The sequence below is a fragment of the Hemiscyllium ocellatum genome, chromosome 31, assembly GCF_020745735.1.
Source record: "Hemiscyllium ocellatum isolate sHemOce1 chromosome 31, sHemOce1.pat.X.cur, whole genome shotgun sequence".
NCBI classification, from domain to species: domain Eukaryota; kingdom Metazoa; phylum Chordata; class Chondrichthyes; order Orectolobiformes; family Hemiscylliidae; genus Hemiscyllium; species Hemiscyllium ocellatum.
The window spans coordinates 43,091,357-43,107,546 of NC_083431.1; the positions used below are offsets into that span (position 1 = coordinate 43,091,357).

The 16,190-nt window shown below is 39.0% G+C and overlaps 1 protein-coding gene across 3 annotated transcripts in view; it reads left to right on the plus strand.

The window, feature by feature from the left end:
• The window catches only part of pom121 (POM121 transmembrane nucleoporin), a 58,704-nt gene extending 48,948 nt beyond the window's left edge, over positions 1–9,756 (plus strand). For 2 of the 3 annotated variants that reach the window (XM_060848445.1, XM_060848447.1), the window contains one exon: positions 1,258–9,756. In XM_060848445.1, the coding sequence (XP_060704428.1) occupies positions 1,258–1,352 (95 nt within the window). In that variant the 3' untranslated portion in view covers positions 1,353–9,756. The remainder of the gene's footprint in view (positions 1–1,257) is intronic. The other variant, XM_060848446.1, reaches the window with a different exon arrangement.
• The last annotated feature ends 6,434 nt before the right edge of the window (positions 9,757–16,190 follow it).

Here is a 16,190-nt window from a genome sequence, read left to right on the forward strand (position 1 = left end):
TTGCTGTAGATAGCCTCTCAAGACCTTAGTCTTTCATCAATCAGATCAGTGTGATTCTAAGTAACATAAGATCTTTGACAAAGTTTTTGTTTAATGCCTTGATTCATTATAGTCTTGTATAGTGAAGATTTAGTACAACCAAGTGGCTTACTTGGCCATTTCAGAGGTCACTTAAGTCAAAAGCAACAAAAATGGTCAAACTCTGTCTATTGCATTTGCACACCTGCCCAAACACTACACGACCAAACTACCATGTCCTGAGTCTTAGCCAGGACGAGTACTGTTTAAAAGAACCCTTCATCACATCAGATGTCTGTATAGGGAGCAGGCTTCTAACAGGAAGACACTGAAAAGTACGTCTAAAATTACCTGTTCAACATTTGATCAAGATGACCAAGTTCCGAAGAAGTTGCCCACCAAATTTGACTTGAAAATGAACAGAGAAGTATTCTAGGTAGATATATCGCATGGTTTCGTATTCTAACAGGATATTTGGCAAATCAATCCTATCAGAAACGTTTTGGTATTATTGAATTTTTAGAGATAATCCAAAGATGAAATTTATTAAATTGTGCACTTCAGTATCTGTTGTATGCTATGTGACATTACTCCTAATACACACTGATTTATTGTGGTATTATTGCTAAGGTGGTGGCAGGCCACCAATATTGACATACTGTAAAATGGTAGTTTGTCAATACCATCTAACAGGGAGTGTTCTGTCACAGTTGTTTTAAAAATGTTTTTCTATAGTGGTGTTCATACATATGCTTTGAACAGATTTTAGGTTGAAGTTTTGTGTGTCTTGGACAAGGACTTGTGTTTTAATATGCATCACCCATACGCCAATCATATCCCTTCTTTCAATTCACATGTCGATTGGTCATGATTTTGGCTGTCCAGCAGGTCAGCTGGTTAAAGGAGAGATGACACCGTGGCAAGTGTCTCCATTTGGGATTGTTCCTACTTGGCTGAAGTCATTTTTTTACCTCCAGATCTGTCTGCACTCTTGCAGTTTCTGCTTCATTATCTGTTGTCTCTGAAAACGTTCTGTTACATCACCTTGCAGAAAAGAATTGTATAGTACTCTTATCAGGTGGTCCTGGCAGCAGCCGGGAATATTTTAAGTTGCCACAGAAAACTATTCTCTCATCGTTTCTAACCATGCGCATAGTTTGTGGGCCCAAGGGAAAGAGGAAATTTCCCATATGCTATTAGTGTTCATTAATTAACAGTCCTAATTTCTGTTTCTCCCAGCAGGAACGCCCACCTTTTCTATCGGAGCTGGATCTCGACCTACTGGAACCAGACAGAGATTACAGGCGAGACGTCAGCACGTACGGAAGCGATAGACATTGGGAATTTGAATGGCGCATATGAACATTGAGTTGACTACTCTGGAAACCATTACCACTTTTTACTTTTGTACCCTAAACAACGCCGGTCGTGGATGTGCAGGCAACTGACCTCGAATGCTGAGAATATATACTTGAGAAAATTAGTTTAAATTTAGTTTTTCTTTTCCATCTCTGGGCTTGAACTGTTAACAAATGGCTTGTGGCTGCTGAAAAATATTTCTCTGCAACAGTGCAGGAAACCTTGTTGGACTGCAGTGTGAAATCTTCATCGTCTTAAGTTTGTACATCCTTATTAAACTGACCACTGCAGAGTGGTGATCTTAGTTTGGTTCAGGGTACAGCAGTAATGGGTGACTCAGTAAACAACAGACATAGCTTTACTTGAAATGTTCTTCTTTAATGGTTGCTGTAAAATGCAATTTGCAGGCCTTTCTGGACTGACCCTTTTTTTTTGTACAAATTGCTGCACTTGAAAACATTTTTTTAAATTACATTTCTTAAGGGCACAATTCCCAGTAATATCACCACTATCTGTGGTGCTTTCTGTCTAAACCTGAACTGGAGGCTATTGTTAAATCTTTTTCTTTTGTCTTCCTTCTCATTTCCTTGAAATCTTTGTTAATTTTGGTTTACACCTGAGAAGAATTCTAAACCTGACTGAAACTTTGAAAACGAAATTGTTGTGCCTGTTGAGTCACTTCTCCAATATTTTGCTTTGTTGCCTGACTGTCCTTTAATTTTCCTCCTGCGAGTAGCTTCCTTTTTAAATCTGTTATTTAGTTACGTAAAATAAACCAATCCAAATTTCTCTTTCTTCCTATGCTTCTCCCAGTCCTCCTCCCTTTCCCCTCTCCAAGTGTCAGAATTTTTTTATATACAGTAATGTTATCAGTGTTTGCTTGTATATCTCACTTTGTTGCTCAGTGAATCGAGTTTGGAGGAAAAATTTCAGTGTATGTGTGGCGGCATGTTAGTAATGCCGGACCTGGCTGGTTCATTGGATATATGTGAATCTGACTCTTGCTAATCTGATGCGATAGTGTTTTGCTACTATAACTGCGTGACACATTAAGCGGTGTTCTATGGAAAAATGGCAGTCATGGCTAGTTTTGGAGGAGGTTCTGATTACACAGTATAGGATTCTCAATGACAGATTTTTAAAATCTGGTGCTATAATGTTAAGAAACACAAATTATTCAAGCTTATACCAAAACTTTGGCTCACAATGTTCAGAATTGTACATGTATGCATATATACCGTGTATATTTTAACCAAAACTAGGTACTTGCATCTTATTTTGGGTGCACCTTGCAAATGTGCCTGTTTTAATTTTCTTTATTAAAAACACATTGATTTTTCGAAAGTTTTTTTTTAGCAAGTAAAGTGGTTCATCAAAAGTTTTGAATAATCTTGACTTTAATCTCTCTGCAGGTTTTATTAAAGGAGTAGCTATACTGGGTATATAGTCATGTTGCGTAGTGCTTTTTTTTTATAACTGGTGGGATACGGATCACGTATTATTGCAAACCTCATGCATCCTGTTGTCACAAATTTGGTATGAGCGGATTCTTGAAGTTGGCCATCAGCAGTCCCCTGGTAGTGGTGATGTTCTTTCTGGCAGATTTTGAGTTTTGATCAAATTTCAGTTTGGATATTATTGGCTTAACACTTTTCGTAAAATCTCGTGACACACACTGAACTGGGATTCTCAGGAACCAAAATAGTGGGGACGACCAGACAACACCAGTTTTCTGGCCTCTTAGACGAGATGTGGGCCAGTTTTAAAATCTCAGGGTGGACTAGCATTCAAATGATACTGCTGTCTTTGCCCAGTAGTCTGTATAGGAGTGCCTTTTGGAATACATGATGAATCTGTAGTGTGCGTTACCGTGGGAAGACCCGACCTATCCTCTGAGTTTATGGATAAAAATTAGGTAAAGTGTTGGAGGCAGCAACCCACACAAGTTGATCTGAATATTTTTTACGTGGAGAAACAACAATTATTCTTATGTTCTTCATGAAATCACTTGTCAATTTTCAAAACCGTTTTCACAAACACTTTCCTCCTTATTGTGACAGAAGTGGATTTTTCAAATCATCCTTTGTGTTTCTTTTACCCCGGGAGAGAATGCTGCTCTGACCCCTGTTTCCCACATTTCCACAGACCCACATCCCAAGGTGTTTTTTCACATTGCCGGCTACATTCAATTAGCTATTTCCTCAATGTTTCCCACGTAATATGTGAGCCAAAATTTAAAAGCTCTTGCATTGGCTAACATGGTGAGAAACTGACTTTCCATTCAAACTACAAAATATCATGCTCATTTGTAAATGAGCTACCTCCCCATAACTATGACTGAAATCTGACTGGCATAGAGAAGTGTAAATAACTTAAAATCAAGAGTAGAAATTAAAATCAAGAGTGCTTTTAAGCAGGAAGACAAAAGTTTAAGTAATAGATGGGGTGGGGCATGCAGTATATACTTTAAAAAAACCTGAGAATGACCTCTTTTGCACCATCCAATCACTGATTACATGCATTGCTGTGTTAAAAGACACTGCAATCAAACAATTTATGAACAATTTTCCAGAGAATATTTGTACTGTTTCTATTGGAAATTTTTAAGACAATTCTGGCTGGTCCAAGTGGCTAGACAGATTGAAGGTTCCTCCTCTTCCCATTAAACGACTGCCATTTTGTGACGTCTGAGTATGAATGTGTGCGGGTGATTGGCAACGTCTAAATTTAGATAAAATTTTTAAAAAAACAATAAATTTTATTTTTATATTTAAGTAAAACTTTACGTTCCTTCAAGCTTGGTTCATTGAGACTTATTGCTACACTGGTTAAATAGTATACTTCTGGTAAACAATTGTATGTACAAACTGGTTTTTAAAAATGGAATATGAAGTTGGTGTGAGTAAGTTTGGAAGATCTAATGGTGAGTGAAAAAACAGTTGGGATGCTATGATTCTTGCTGAATGTTACACATAGGTTGGTATACTGATGCCTGTATTTGGGCCAAAATCATACTGGATAAAATTTGGGTGTCATTTAAAGGTTTTGTTTTTAAACAGTTCTTTCAATTCCTCAGTTAATCAAGGTTCACTCTGAATTGGCACCAAGCAGTGGAGACAAAAGGTAGACCCGATTCGTTTCTTGTTCCGTTCTGTTAGTAGAACACATCTGGGGTAGCTACAAGGACCGTGCATGTCACTTCCTCTCTCTCCTCCCACATCCCATGGAAGGGAGAAATACTTGCCATTGTTGCTGTTTCTCCCAGTTTTGTTCACTAGCAAGTGGCTTTTTCTGCAGATAACAGAAATCTTTTCTATTCTGATCTTTTCTGCAGTACTTTAGCCAAGAAGCAGAAACTGCTGATGTTTTTTAAAAATGCAGTTGAAGAAGCATTTTTAAAAAGACACGTTTGATTTATTGATTATTAACGGGATGATTGGACGTGAAAGCTTAGCATGTTGTTCATATCAACTAGTTTTGAATATTTATCAATTGGTTAGAATATTAAGACTGTGATTATTTAATATGCAGTAAAGTGTTGCATGATTGAGCATCAAAATTAGGTTTGAATCAAACATCCATTCTGAACAGATTGAGATCGCTCAACCTGCAGGGGGAAAACAAAATTAGAGTTGGAGTTTTGTTGACAATGGAAGCATATTTTAAGTAATTTGCTCCATTGTGTACACCACAGTCCTCCTTCCATTGAGCACATTACCCTCGTGATGTGATGTTACTGTAACCGCATAAATCTCTCTCCCTCCTTCCCATTGGCATGATTGTCCTCACCTCAGTAGGAGTACAAACTCCTGAGGGACCTTTCCTAAACGCAATTGACATTGAGACTGACTATCATTGCTCAGCTACTATCAAATTGGAGATCAGTTTACTTAGTATATGATCCATCTAACCTGCAGAGTTTAGATCATATGGCAGTATGCCTAGCAGTGTTAATTGGAATTAAGGTAAGTTCCAACTTGGAACCAGTAAAACTTAAGTTGTTGTATGCATAAATTTATAGTTTGGTAAGTGCTGAACCATTCAAAGCAGGGAGGTCTCAGTAATTCTGTGGCTTCCACAGGAAAATATCACTTGTAAATAAGTTTTTGTGTGGGTACTGAAAATTATCGTTGTTGGGGATAATGTGGAGGTGTTACACCTCCCAGTGTTGTCATCGGAGTGTCTACGCACTTCATGAAACACGGTTTGATTCAACTGTGATCAGGTTGAAAAGCTGGCTCACCCTAAAGCATTGTGGTATTGCATCTAACTGCTGTCAGGAGAAAGAGTTGGAGGAGGAAGTAAATGGTTAAGTTGTCATCAGTTTGATTGCTGTATTGTTAACCAAGTGGTTGAGTCCTGATTCAAATTTATGCCCTTTGTCCGTTGCTCATGTTGGCTTTAACGCTACCTAGAAATCCTATCAATTTCACGTTTGTAAAAGCATTCATTGTGCCACAGTATGTGAACATGTAATCCAACAAATGGTGGTTGTGCTGCCCCTCCCCTCTGCTGGAACCCAGGCTTTTCATTTTTGGCTTCTTTGAAATTAGGAATCTTATTAATATGCATAACAGATTAAGTGCAAGACACATTGAACTGACAACTTTTTGTTTCAGTGGTTATAAGCAAGTTATGTTTGAAAATTCAAGTCAGTGATGAGGCTGTACATGCATAAAAGTGGATACATTTGATATTTTTGGATTATTTTCTGAATTTAATTTTTCTCCCTTTTTTAATTCATGCGCAAGTCATAATCTTTCAGAAAGCAAAAAGTCTGAACGACTGATTCATGTATTATAGTGCTGTATTTTAAATTATTTCTTTGCCATTCGAGGCAATCACATGTCACAACAAGGTACTGGCACTGTTACACGATTTGTAACACTCTGTGCCCAGCGGTTGAGTGAATTTGTGATATTGACCTTCACTGTATTATTGAAGCATCAAATTATTTTAATGTCTTCAAGAATTTGATCAATGCCATACATTTTTACTGAGGGAATATTGCACACTTTTACTAAAGCTACAGATGCTTATTTGCATGACTTTTTAAAAACTTTCTCAGTTTTCACAGTAATATTTCACCAATTTTGTTACCTTTCCTCAATTCTTACAGTTCATCTTTGACTGTTCTTATGTGGATTAAAACACCCTCCTTATTCTATACTTACCTAGTATTCAGCCTAGAGATAGGAGTGTAAATTTAAAGCCCACCTGACCAAATGACAAGCAAATAGCATTGCAAACAGAGCTGTTGCAAGGTTTGGGGGTGGTAATGAGCTCAATGTTCAATACTGAAAGCTAGTTTTTTTAAAATGAATTTATTTCATACGCTATTCCAGTAACTGCTGAATCATAAATATTGGTCACCATCATGTATATCTGTATGAAAGCAAATTACTGCAGATGTTCTAAACCTGAAGGAAAAACAAACACATTGGAAACTATCAGGATGTCAGTAGCATTTGAGAAAGTTGACATTTCGGGTGCTCAGTGACCCAGGATTCTGATGAAAGGTCAGGGACCTGAAATGTTAATTGTGATTCCACAGCTGTTGCCAGACTTGCTAAGTACTTTATTCATTTTCTGATCTTATTTCTTACAGCCTAACTGCAAATCATAAAAGCTTTAAGGGTCCAGAAATTAAGTTAGACTTACTTTCTGATTAATGCATGTGAGTTGCTAGCTAACAAGTCTTTGGTTTTCACGGTTACAATGTAGTCGCCAGTAAGACAACAATTAAGAACAGTCTTTTGGAAACTTCCATGGCCCCGAAAATTCAAACCAGTGAATCAGGAGCTAAGATATAAAATGTGCTAATTTATGAGGACTGGTCTGGACTTTGCTATGTCGGGTGGAGTCCAATTAGCAGGCATTGTATGCTCCATCTCTAGCAAATGAAAACACCGTCTGAACTTCTCAGCTCATTTTGCAAGACAGCAAACGTCTTTCACTTAAACACATTTAGGCGCACAAATCTTTCTTTGTCAGTTCTGCATCTAATTAAGCCGCACCTTTCCCAGAACCAGGATCCATATCACAGGTAACGAACCATCTAATAGTCCACGCTGATCTTCCACACACAATGAAAATTTGCTATGAATTACATCTCCAAGCTTGTTAGATTTGTTACAGTGCACTTCAGCTGTTCAGATGAATATTAACTTTGTCTGCTTTAAAATGACTGAGAAAATCTGAAATTTGAAGCTTTGGTTATTTCAGAATATAGAAATACCATTTTGGAAAAAAGCTTAATGAGCAATCACTAAAATGTGCTCTATTTTTAAGCTATTCTCAACAGAAATTCCTATCTTTATCTTCCCGATCTGTACTTAGTAATTAAACCTTAGAGGTGGCACCAGTTTGTGCATCGTCATTGGACCCATTAACACCGATCTGTATTTTGGGGAGTGATAGCCATGATCATTGTTTTGCTGCTCATTATAGCCTGACATGATCTCAAACTTCAGCTAATCTTGTCAGAAAGTGCATGTGTGTCGATGTTAGTTGGGGTAGGGCATGTAGTGGAATGCATCCAGTTGACTTGCTGTTTAAGCTTGCCCTCATGGAATAAGCACAGGCTGAATCATCACTTGTTGAGAGAAAAAGTTCCTTGTATTGATGTTGCTGCACCACATGTGATGCAGTATGACAATTTGGTGGCTTCTGTTTGGGCATTTTCCTGTCTGGTCCTCGTTGGATTGGTGAGGAATGAGGGTTTTTCATTTTAACCCAGTGGCACAGAGGATTGAGGCTGAGTTGATTCTTGTCACAGCTCAACTGGGAGAAGCGGTGTTGGACTTCTGCTGGAGTATGAGGAAGCAAACAGTATTATTATGGAAATGGATATGTAGCTTTCAGTATTTGTATTCAGTTTTGGTTCTTTTCGATGCTCATGTCTTGAGACATTCTTGATCACACGCTTTGTTCAGATCTGGCTGGTGCATGAAATGGCAAGCGATGCCATTAGGAGTGTTGCATGTTCAATAAGTATGGCCAAGTGGACTGACCAAATTGCAAGACAACAACGGCAGTGGTAATTGTCATCTTTTTTGTGATAATTATTCTAATTGTTCCTCCTCACAATTATTGTTTTTTTTTAAATTACCTGGGATAATGTATTTTTTTTAAAAAAGCATCAGTCTTTTTTGGGGGTAAATTGGTTTGTACACAACTTAGGAGTTACAGGTAAATTCTTTTTCGGAGGTAGTACATGAAAAATGATCAAGCCAGCATTTTGAAATACTCCCCGAGCCCCCATGCCTGAGCCCAGTATTTGTTCCATATTATGAACCAATCCTGCCTTAAATATTAGCCGGTGCATATTTTGCAGGAACTAATATAACCATCTTGATGTGGTGCAATTGTAACCAGCTTTATTAATTGCTTTATTTGAAATGACTGAAGCTGCCTTTGTCTTCAAAGCACACTTCATAAAACAAAAGCAGGCAGCTATTGGGATTCTGAATCATTAGCTGTTGTGTAAGAATCCCATGGGAGAATTTCTGTCCCTCCGATCAGTACTAGCCTAAATTCTAAAGTTGATTCCCGAAGGAGCACTTTGGCGCAAGTGTTATGTTTTATTGAGAGAGAAAATCTGCATGTTAACTAATCGCCTGAGTCCTGAACCATCCCACTAGCCAAGAATATGTGATAAAAATATCGAATTAAACTTCCATTGGGAAGAGGGAGTACTAAAGTACCAGCGAGTTAGTTGAATTGCAGCATTTTGCTGCTTTATACCACACGTACCCTTTGAGATTTACGCTGTTGAATACTGTACCATGGGAATGGTATTTGCTCCATGCATATCCATCCAAACTCTAGTTGTTGGTTTGATGAGCTGAGGTTTACTTCATTTTGTAATTTTCTATTGCAAAGATCCATTTATGTCTAAACTTTGATACTATGGAGCATTTGCAAGTGTTTCATTAAATGCTGAAGATTCATCAATTCCCTCTATTGTAGTAACCTACGAGGTTTGTTTCTAGATATAGGAAATGTCTTGTGCTCAAACATACAATTTTGACCCAGAAGTGGCAGTTACAGAGTATATACCTGTGTACCTCTACTGAATATATGTAGCAAGAAATTATATTGATCCCAACGGTATGTATGGTTTCCCCTGTGACTCTGAATGGTAAGAAAAATGAATGACGAATGCTGATGAATACATTGTACAACGGATGGATGTGGAGATTTGGTAGTATGCTTTTTTTAAAAAGAAGTTGTAGACTTCTATCAATGCTGTCTAGCTTGGTAGAGCTAGTGAGTGAATGTGGAGAGGTAAAGCTGGCTGTGAATGTGCAGAGATCTGATTTTTTGCTTATGTCATTAAATGGAAATGGTTTTAAATAAAAAAAGCTGTGATTATAACTGTTTTGCTTTAGCACTGTATTCTGACACAGTGGGGATTTGAACATGACCAACCATCACCTATTCCTCGAGGATAGTCATTCTTCACAATCTGCCTTTGTCTTTGGTCAAGTTTATTCACCCCTCGATTTTGGTTCGAGGTTTTAATTCCCTTGTCGCCTGAGCTATCTTGTACCTCACCCAATGTTCATCCTTCAAGTGTAAGCCTGAAGTCTTTGCAGGACTAATTGGAAACTAGTTTGATTTTCTCTTCATTCTATCTCCATTAATTCACATATTACAATTGGAATTGTAGGTTCGTGTGGAACCCTACTTATCATTTCTTTGTCCAACCCAAATGTACAGAACCCTTTGTATCAGAATAACTTGTCCCAGTGCATTCAAGATTATTCTCTTATGCATGAATTGCTGTTGTGTCTTATTAGAATACAGGAATAGCAAGTCAGACCAAATTAGCTTCACTGTCCGTGGATTCGCAATACATGAAATTAAAATAGGGGGTGAACCCCCAAAACTGCCCAACTGTTTCTAACTATTTACAAATAACCAATCTTGGACTCCACATTTAAAACAGAAAGTTAGCTGTTTATTATTAATAATGTAATTTTAGGACAACAGCACTATAAGGCAACCGAATTAGTATTTCCATCTAAGCTCAATCTTAGAATCCCTACAGAGTGGAAACAGGCCATTTAGCCCAACAAAACCACACCAACCCTCTGCAGAGTAACCCACCCAGACCTCCACCCTATGTTTCCCCTGACTAATGCACCTAACCTACACATCACTGGACAATTTAGCATGGCCAATTCAGCTAACCTGCATATCTTTGGACTTTTGGGGGGTGGACTGGGGCACCCGGCAGAAACCCATGCAGACACCAGGAGAATGTGCAAACTCCACACAGACAGTCATCCAAAGTTGGAATTAGGCCCAGGACCCTGACACTGAGGCAGCAGTGCTAGCCATTGAGCCACCATGCCATCCTATTTTCTATTGTCACCCTCCACCCCGACAGACACAATTAAGGGGTTTTTTTAAATAAAAGGATCGTAAGTTGCCATTTCAGAAATCTTCTCAAACATGAATGCCAATCCTTCATGAAATCCGCTGGGTTGTATGACAAGCACACAGGATTTTATCTTGCTTGAATTCTGAACTCACCAATCTGTGCATACAGCTTCCACAAGCCTCCAGAGACCTTTCTTTATTTCTCATAGACTGCGGTTCTTTTCCCAGGACTTTCAACAAGTAAAAAACTGGTGTACAGCGCAAAACCCAAACAGCCCAGTGCTGTGGCTTCCTGGGGCTGTTCAACTTTATCACAGTAACCCGGATTCAATTTATTTCTAAGCTGATGGCATGATTAATGTTCGAGACTAATACAGTTTAACTTGTGGGCGGCACGGTGGCACAGTGGTTAGCACTGCTGCCTCACAGCGCCTGAAGACCCGGGTTCATTTCCCGACTCAGGCGACTGACTGTGTGGAGTTTGCACATTCTCCCCGTGTCTGCGTGGGTTTCCTCCGGGTGCTCCGGTTTCCTCCCACAGTCCAAAGATGTGCGGGTCAGGTGAATTGGCCATGCTAAATTGCCCGTAGTGTTAGGTAAGGGGTAAATATAAGGGTATGGGTATGGGTGGGTTGCGCTTCGGCGGGTCGGTGTGGACTTGTTGGGCCGAAGGGCCTGTTTCCACACTGTAAGTAATCTAATCTAATCAAACAGTGTTGCAGTTCGGCTCCTCATGATAATTTCAGAGCTTTAAATAGCATGAACACTAGATATAGTCAGCCATTGCACTATTTAGCAATGTATCTATTTAGGAAGGACGTTATAAACGTGGTTATAGCCCAGCACTTGAAAAACCCCTGCAATCGGGCAGAGTCAATACTTTTGTGAAAGGGATATTGTGTTTGGTCAATTTATTTGAATTTTTTGAAGGAGTAACAAGCACTGGGGATAAAATAAATCTGCTGCGGAAATGATAGACTTGGATTTCCAGAAGACATTTGATGTTAGGTGTAGGGAATGCTGGATGACTAGAGAAATTGAGGCTCTGGTCATGAAAAAAGAGGAAGTGGATATCAGGTATGCTTTGCTGTGATCAAATGAATTTGTGGAGGAGTATAAGGGCAGTAGGAATATGCTTGAGGGAAATCAGGGGCAAAAAGAGGATATGTAATAACTTTGGAAAATCATTAAGGAGAACCCAAAGAGATTCAAAGTACAAGCAAGAGAGTAAATAGGGAGAGAATAGGGCTTCTTAAAGATCAACGAGGCCATTTATGTGTTGAAACATCGGAGATGGATGAGAGACAAAGCAAATACTTAGTGTCAGTATTTAAGACATGGAAGCTTGGGGAAATAAATAATAACGTCTTGAAAATAATTCTCCCTGCAAAGAAGGAAATGCTGGAGGTCTTAAAACTCATAAAGACAAACAAATCCCCAGGACCTGATCAGGTATTTCCCAGAATTTTGTGGGAAGCTTGGGACGTAGTTGCTGGGCAACTTGCTGAGATATTTGTATCATCAACAGCCATGGCTGAGGTGCCGGAAAACTGGAGGTTTGACGAACGTGGTGCCATTACTTAAGGAAGGCTGTAAGGAAAAACCAGGGAACTCAAGACCGGTGAGCCACTAGTCAGTCTTTGGTATGTTGTTGAAGAAGATTCGGAGGGACAGGATTTGCATGCATTTGGAAAGACCAGGACTGGTCAGTCAACATGGCTTTGTGCATGAGAAGTCATGAGTCACTAACTTGAGTTTTTTTTAAAAAAGAGATGACCAAGGAGATTGAAGGTAGACGCTGCCTATATGGATTTCAGCAAAACATTCGACAAGGTTCTGCGTGGTAGACTGGTTAGATCACATGGGATCCAACAAGAGCTAACCAATCCAGTACAAAATTGGCTTGAAGGTAGTAGACCGAAGTTGGTGGAAAAAGGTTGCTTTTCAGACTGGAAGCCTGTGACTATTGGTGTTCCACAAGGGTCAGTGCTGGATCCATCTCTTTTGGTCTTCTAAAGAAATGTCTGGATGTGAATAGAAGAGGTATGGTTAGAAAATTTGCAGATGACAATAAAATAGGTGTTGTAATGGACAGTCCAGAAGATTATCTGAGTGCAATGGGACCTTGATCAGATGGGCCAAGGAGTGGCAGATGGAGTTTAATTTAGATAAATGTGGGTATTGCATTTTGGTCAGGCAAACCAGGACTGGATTTATAGAATTAACGGTGGGGCCCTGGGGAGTGTTCCTGAACAAAGAAACCAAGGCGTGCAGGTGCATATTTCCTTGAAAATGGAGTCTCGGATAGATAGGATAGTGAAGATGTTTGGCACACTTGGCTTCATTGGTCAGAACATTGAGTATCGGTGTTGGCGCATCATGTTCAGCTGGGCAGGACCACTTTTAGAATAATACATGCAATTCTGGTCTCCCTGCTAGAGAAAGGATGTTGTTAATCTGAGAGAGTGCAGAAAAGGTTTACAAGGATGTTGCCAGGTCTGGAGGGAAGCTGAATAAGCTGAGTTTTTTTTTCCCTTGGAGCGTTGGAGGCTGAAAGGTGACCTTATGGAGGTTCAGAAAATCATGAATAGGGTGAATAGCTAAGATCTTTTTTCTTAGTGTGGAGGTGTCTAAAACTAGAGGGTATAGGTTTCAGGTGAGAGGGGGAAAGATTTAAAAAGGACCTGAGGGATAACTTTTTCACAAAGAAGGTGATGTGTGTATGGAACGAGTTGCCAGAAGAAGTGGTGGAGGCTGATACAATTGCATCTGAAAGGAACTGTTATAGGAACAGTTTAGAGGGATGTGGGCCAAATGCTGGCAAATGGGATTAGATCAGATTGGGATGTCTGGTTGGCACGGATGAGTTGGACCGAAGGGTCTATTTACATGCTATCTGACTCTAATTGCCATACCAAAGGTTACTGCACAACGAAAGAGCTCATGGTATAGGGAGAATTGGAGGACAGGAAACAGGATAGGCATAAACTTTTAGGTGAGCAAGACGCATTTAGTGGAGTCTAACAGAGACCATACTTTGATTTGCAGAATCACAGAAGTGTGAAGGTGCATAAGGTCATTCAGCACTCTCCAAATAAGTATTATGTCTTAATACCATTCTCCTGCTTTTTTTTTTACATGCACTGCACATTGTTTCAATTTGAATAATTTTCCAATGCTCCCTTGAATGCAACATTCTGAAAGCTGGTAATTTCAAATCAACCTGTTGCACTATAACTTGGTTTCATGTGACTTCTGACTTCAATGATGATATACACCCAGGTCCCTCTGTTCCTGAACTCCATTTTGAATTGTGCAGTATATATCAATGACTCGGATGAAGGGACTGAATATATATGGTCGTTCAGTTTAGTGATGGCATAACAATAGGCAGACAACTAAGTTAAAAGGAGTTTGAATATCTACACTGGGATATTAATGAGTTGTGAGCAAGTGAACGCTTGGCTGATGGAGTATAATGTGGGAATGTGTGAACTTGACCAGTTAAGTAGGAAAAATTGAAAAGCAGTATATTTAAATTGAGAGTTTGCAGACCCCTCAAACACAGATGGATCTAAGTACGTGAACCACAAAAAGGAGACCAATACTGTCTGTAGAATTTGCTAGTACTATTGGAAAGGGTTTAAACAAGCTTGTAAGGGTACAGAAATCTGAGAGATCAAACTGGTTCTGGGAAATGGAAAAGTAACAGAAGTGGAAGACGGCAAAGTAAATGTTAACATGAAGTTGTCAAACTGTCGGATTAAATATTAAAAAGGCAGAATCAAAGACATACTATCTGAACACAGTATTCATGAGGAATTGACAGCACAGATGGAAGAAAACTGATGTCTCCATAACTGCAATTGTATCACATGACTTCAAGGTGACCAGGTTTGCAGACTAAACATTCAAAAGGATTTGACATTTAGAAAGGACTACCAAAATGAAAAGGAGATGGTAGTTCACTCCCAACAAAGAATGGTACCAATATATTAATGAGAGAACATTCTTACATTGGAAGAAAAGTTGAAAAATCTGGGTAGAGTTCAAATAGCAAAGAGCAACAACCGCTGATAGTAATTGTGTACGAGGCACCTACTGTTGTTGATAACATAAAGAAAGGTATAAATCAGGAAACGAGGTGTATATAACAAGTGATGCAGCAATCATGGGTGTTTTAAATGTGCGTAGAGTTCTTGGCATGTGTACAATATGATTTTCTAGAGTAGTATGTTCCCCAGTTATTCCTCAACAATCTTCTCTAGATCTAGCATTGTGCAATGAGAAAGGACTAATAACCTTGTAAATGAATCTTTAGGGAAGAATGACCACAAAATGACAGAAACTTAGTTTTGAGTGAACTAAATCATTTTCAAACTTATGGTTTTTAATCTAAACAAAGGAAATTGTGAAGGTATAAGGGGCAACTTGGCTGTGGTCATCTGGGAAAACACTGAAGTGTGCGATGATAGACAATTGTTAGTATGTAAAAAATTAATATAGCTTATAACAAACGTACATTTCTGTCAGGCACAAAGGCTAACAAAGGAAATTCAACATTTTGTTAGATCAAAGAAGGGTTTATCAAGTTTCTAAAGAAGTTATATACTTAAGAATTGGGAGCATTTTAGCATTGGGCAAAGGGGGAAACATGAAATTGATAAAGAAAGAAATAGAACACGACTATAAACATTGACTGTAAAAGCTTTATAACTATGTATAAACGAAGTGGTTAGCAAAGGTAGATGTAGTGCCGTTACAGGCAAAGGCAGGAGAATGTTAAATGGGAAAGGGCATCATTTGTCTTTGTCTTCACCGAGGAAGATGCAAGGTATCTCCCAGAAATCTAGATCCAAGGGACCAGTAGGAAAATAGGAACTGAACAAAATTTGTATTGGAGACATTATTGGGACTTAAAGTTAACATCTCCGTGTCGAAAGAGGTGGCTGTAGAGATAGTAGATGCAGGATTTTTGAATTTTCAGAAGGCTTTGATAAGGTCCCACACAGGAAATGAGAAAGAGGGCTTCTATTACATTGGATAGGGAGGGAACATGTTGGCATGGATTCAGGATTGCTCTCCTTACCAAATTATAAATTCATCTTAGATGGTGAAGTGCAGCAGATACTCACCAGATTAATTTCTGAGAGGGTCAGGCTGTACTGAGGGAGATGGAGGAGACTGGACTTGTAGTCTCGTGTTCACAAGTATGAGAGGTGGTCTCATGGAAGTTGAGCAATTTCAAAAGGGCTCAACAGGGTAGATGTTTAACCCACAGCTAAAGGGTCTCGGATAGATTTAGGATAAGGCACTAGCTATTTAGGATTGAAGTGATGAAGGATTTCTTCACTTGGAGGATTGTAAATCTTTGGAATTGTTTTTCCTGAGGGGTTGATGAAGCAATCGTTATGTTCAAGAGA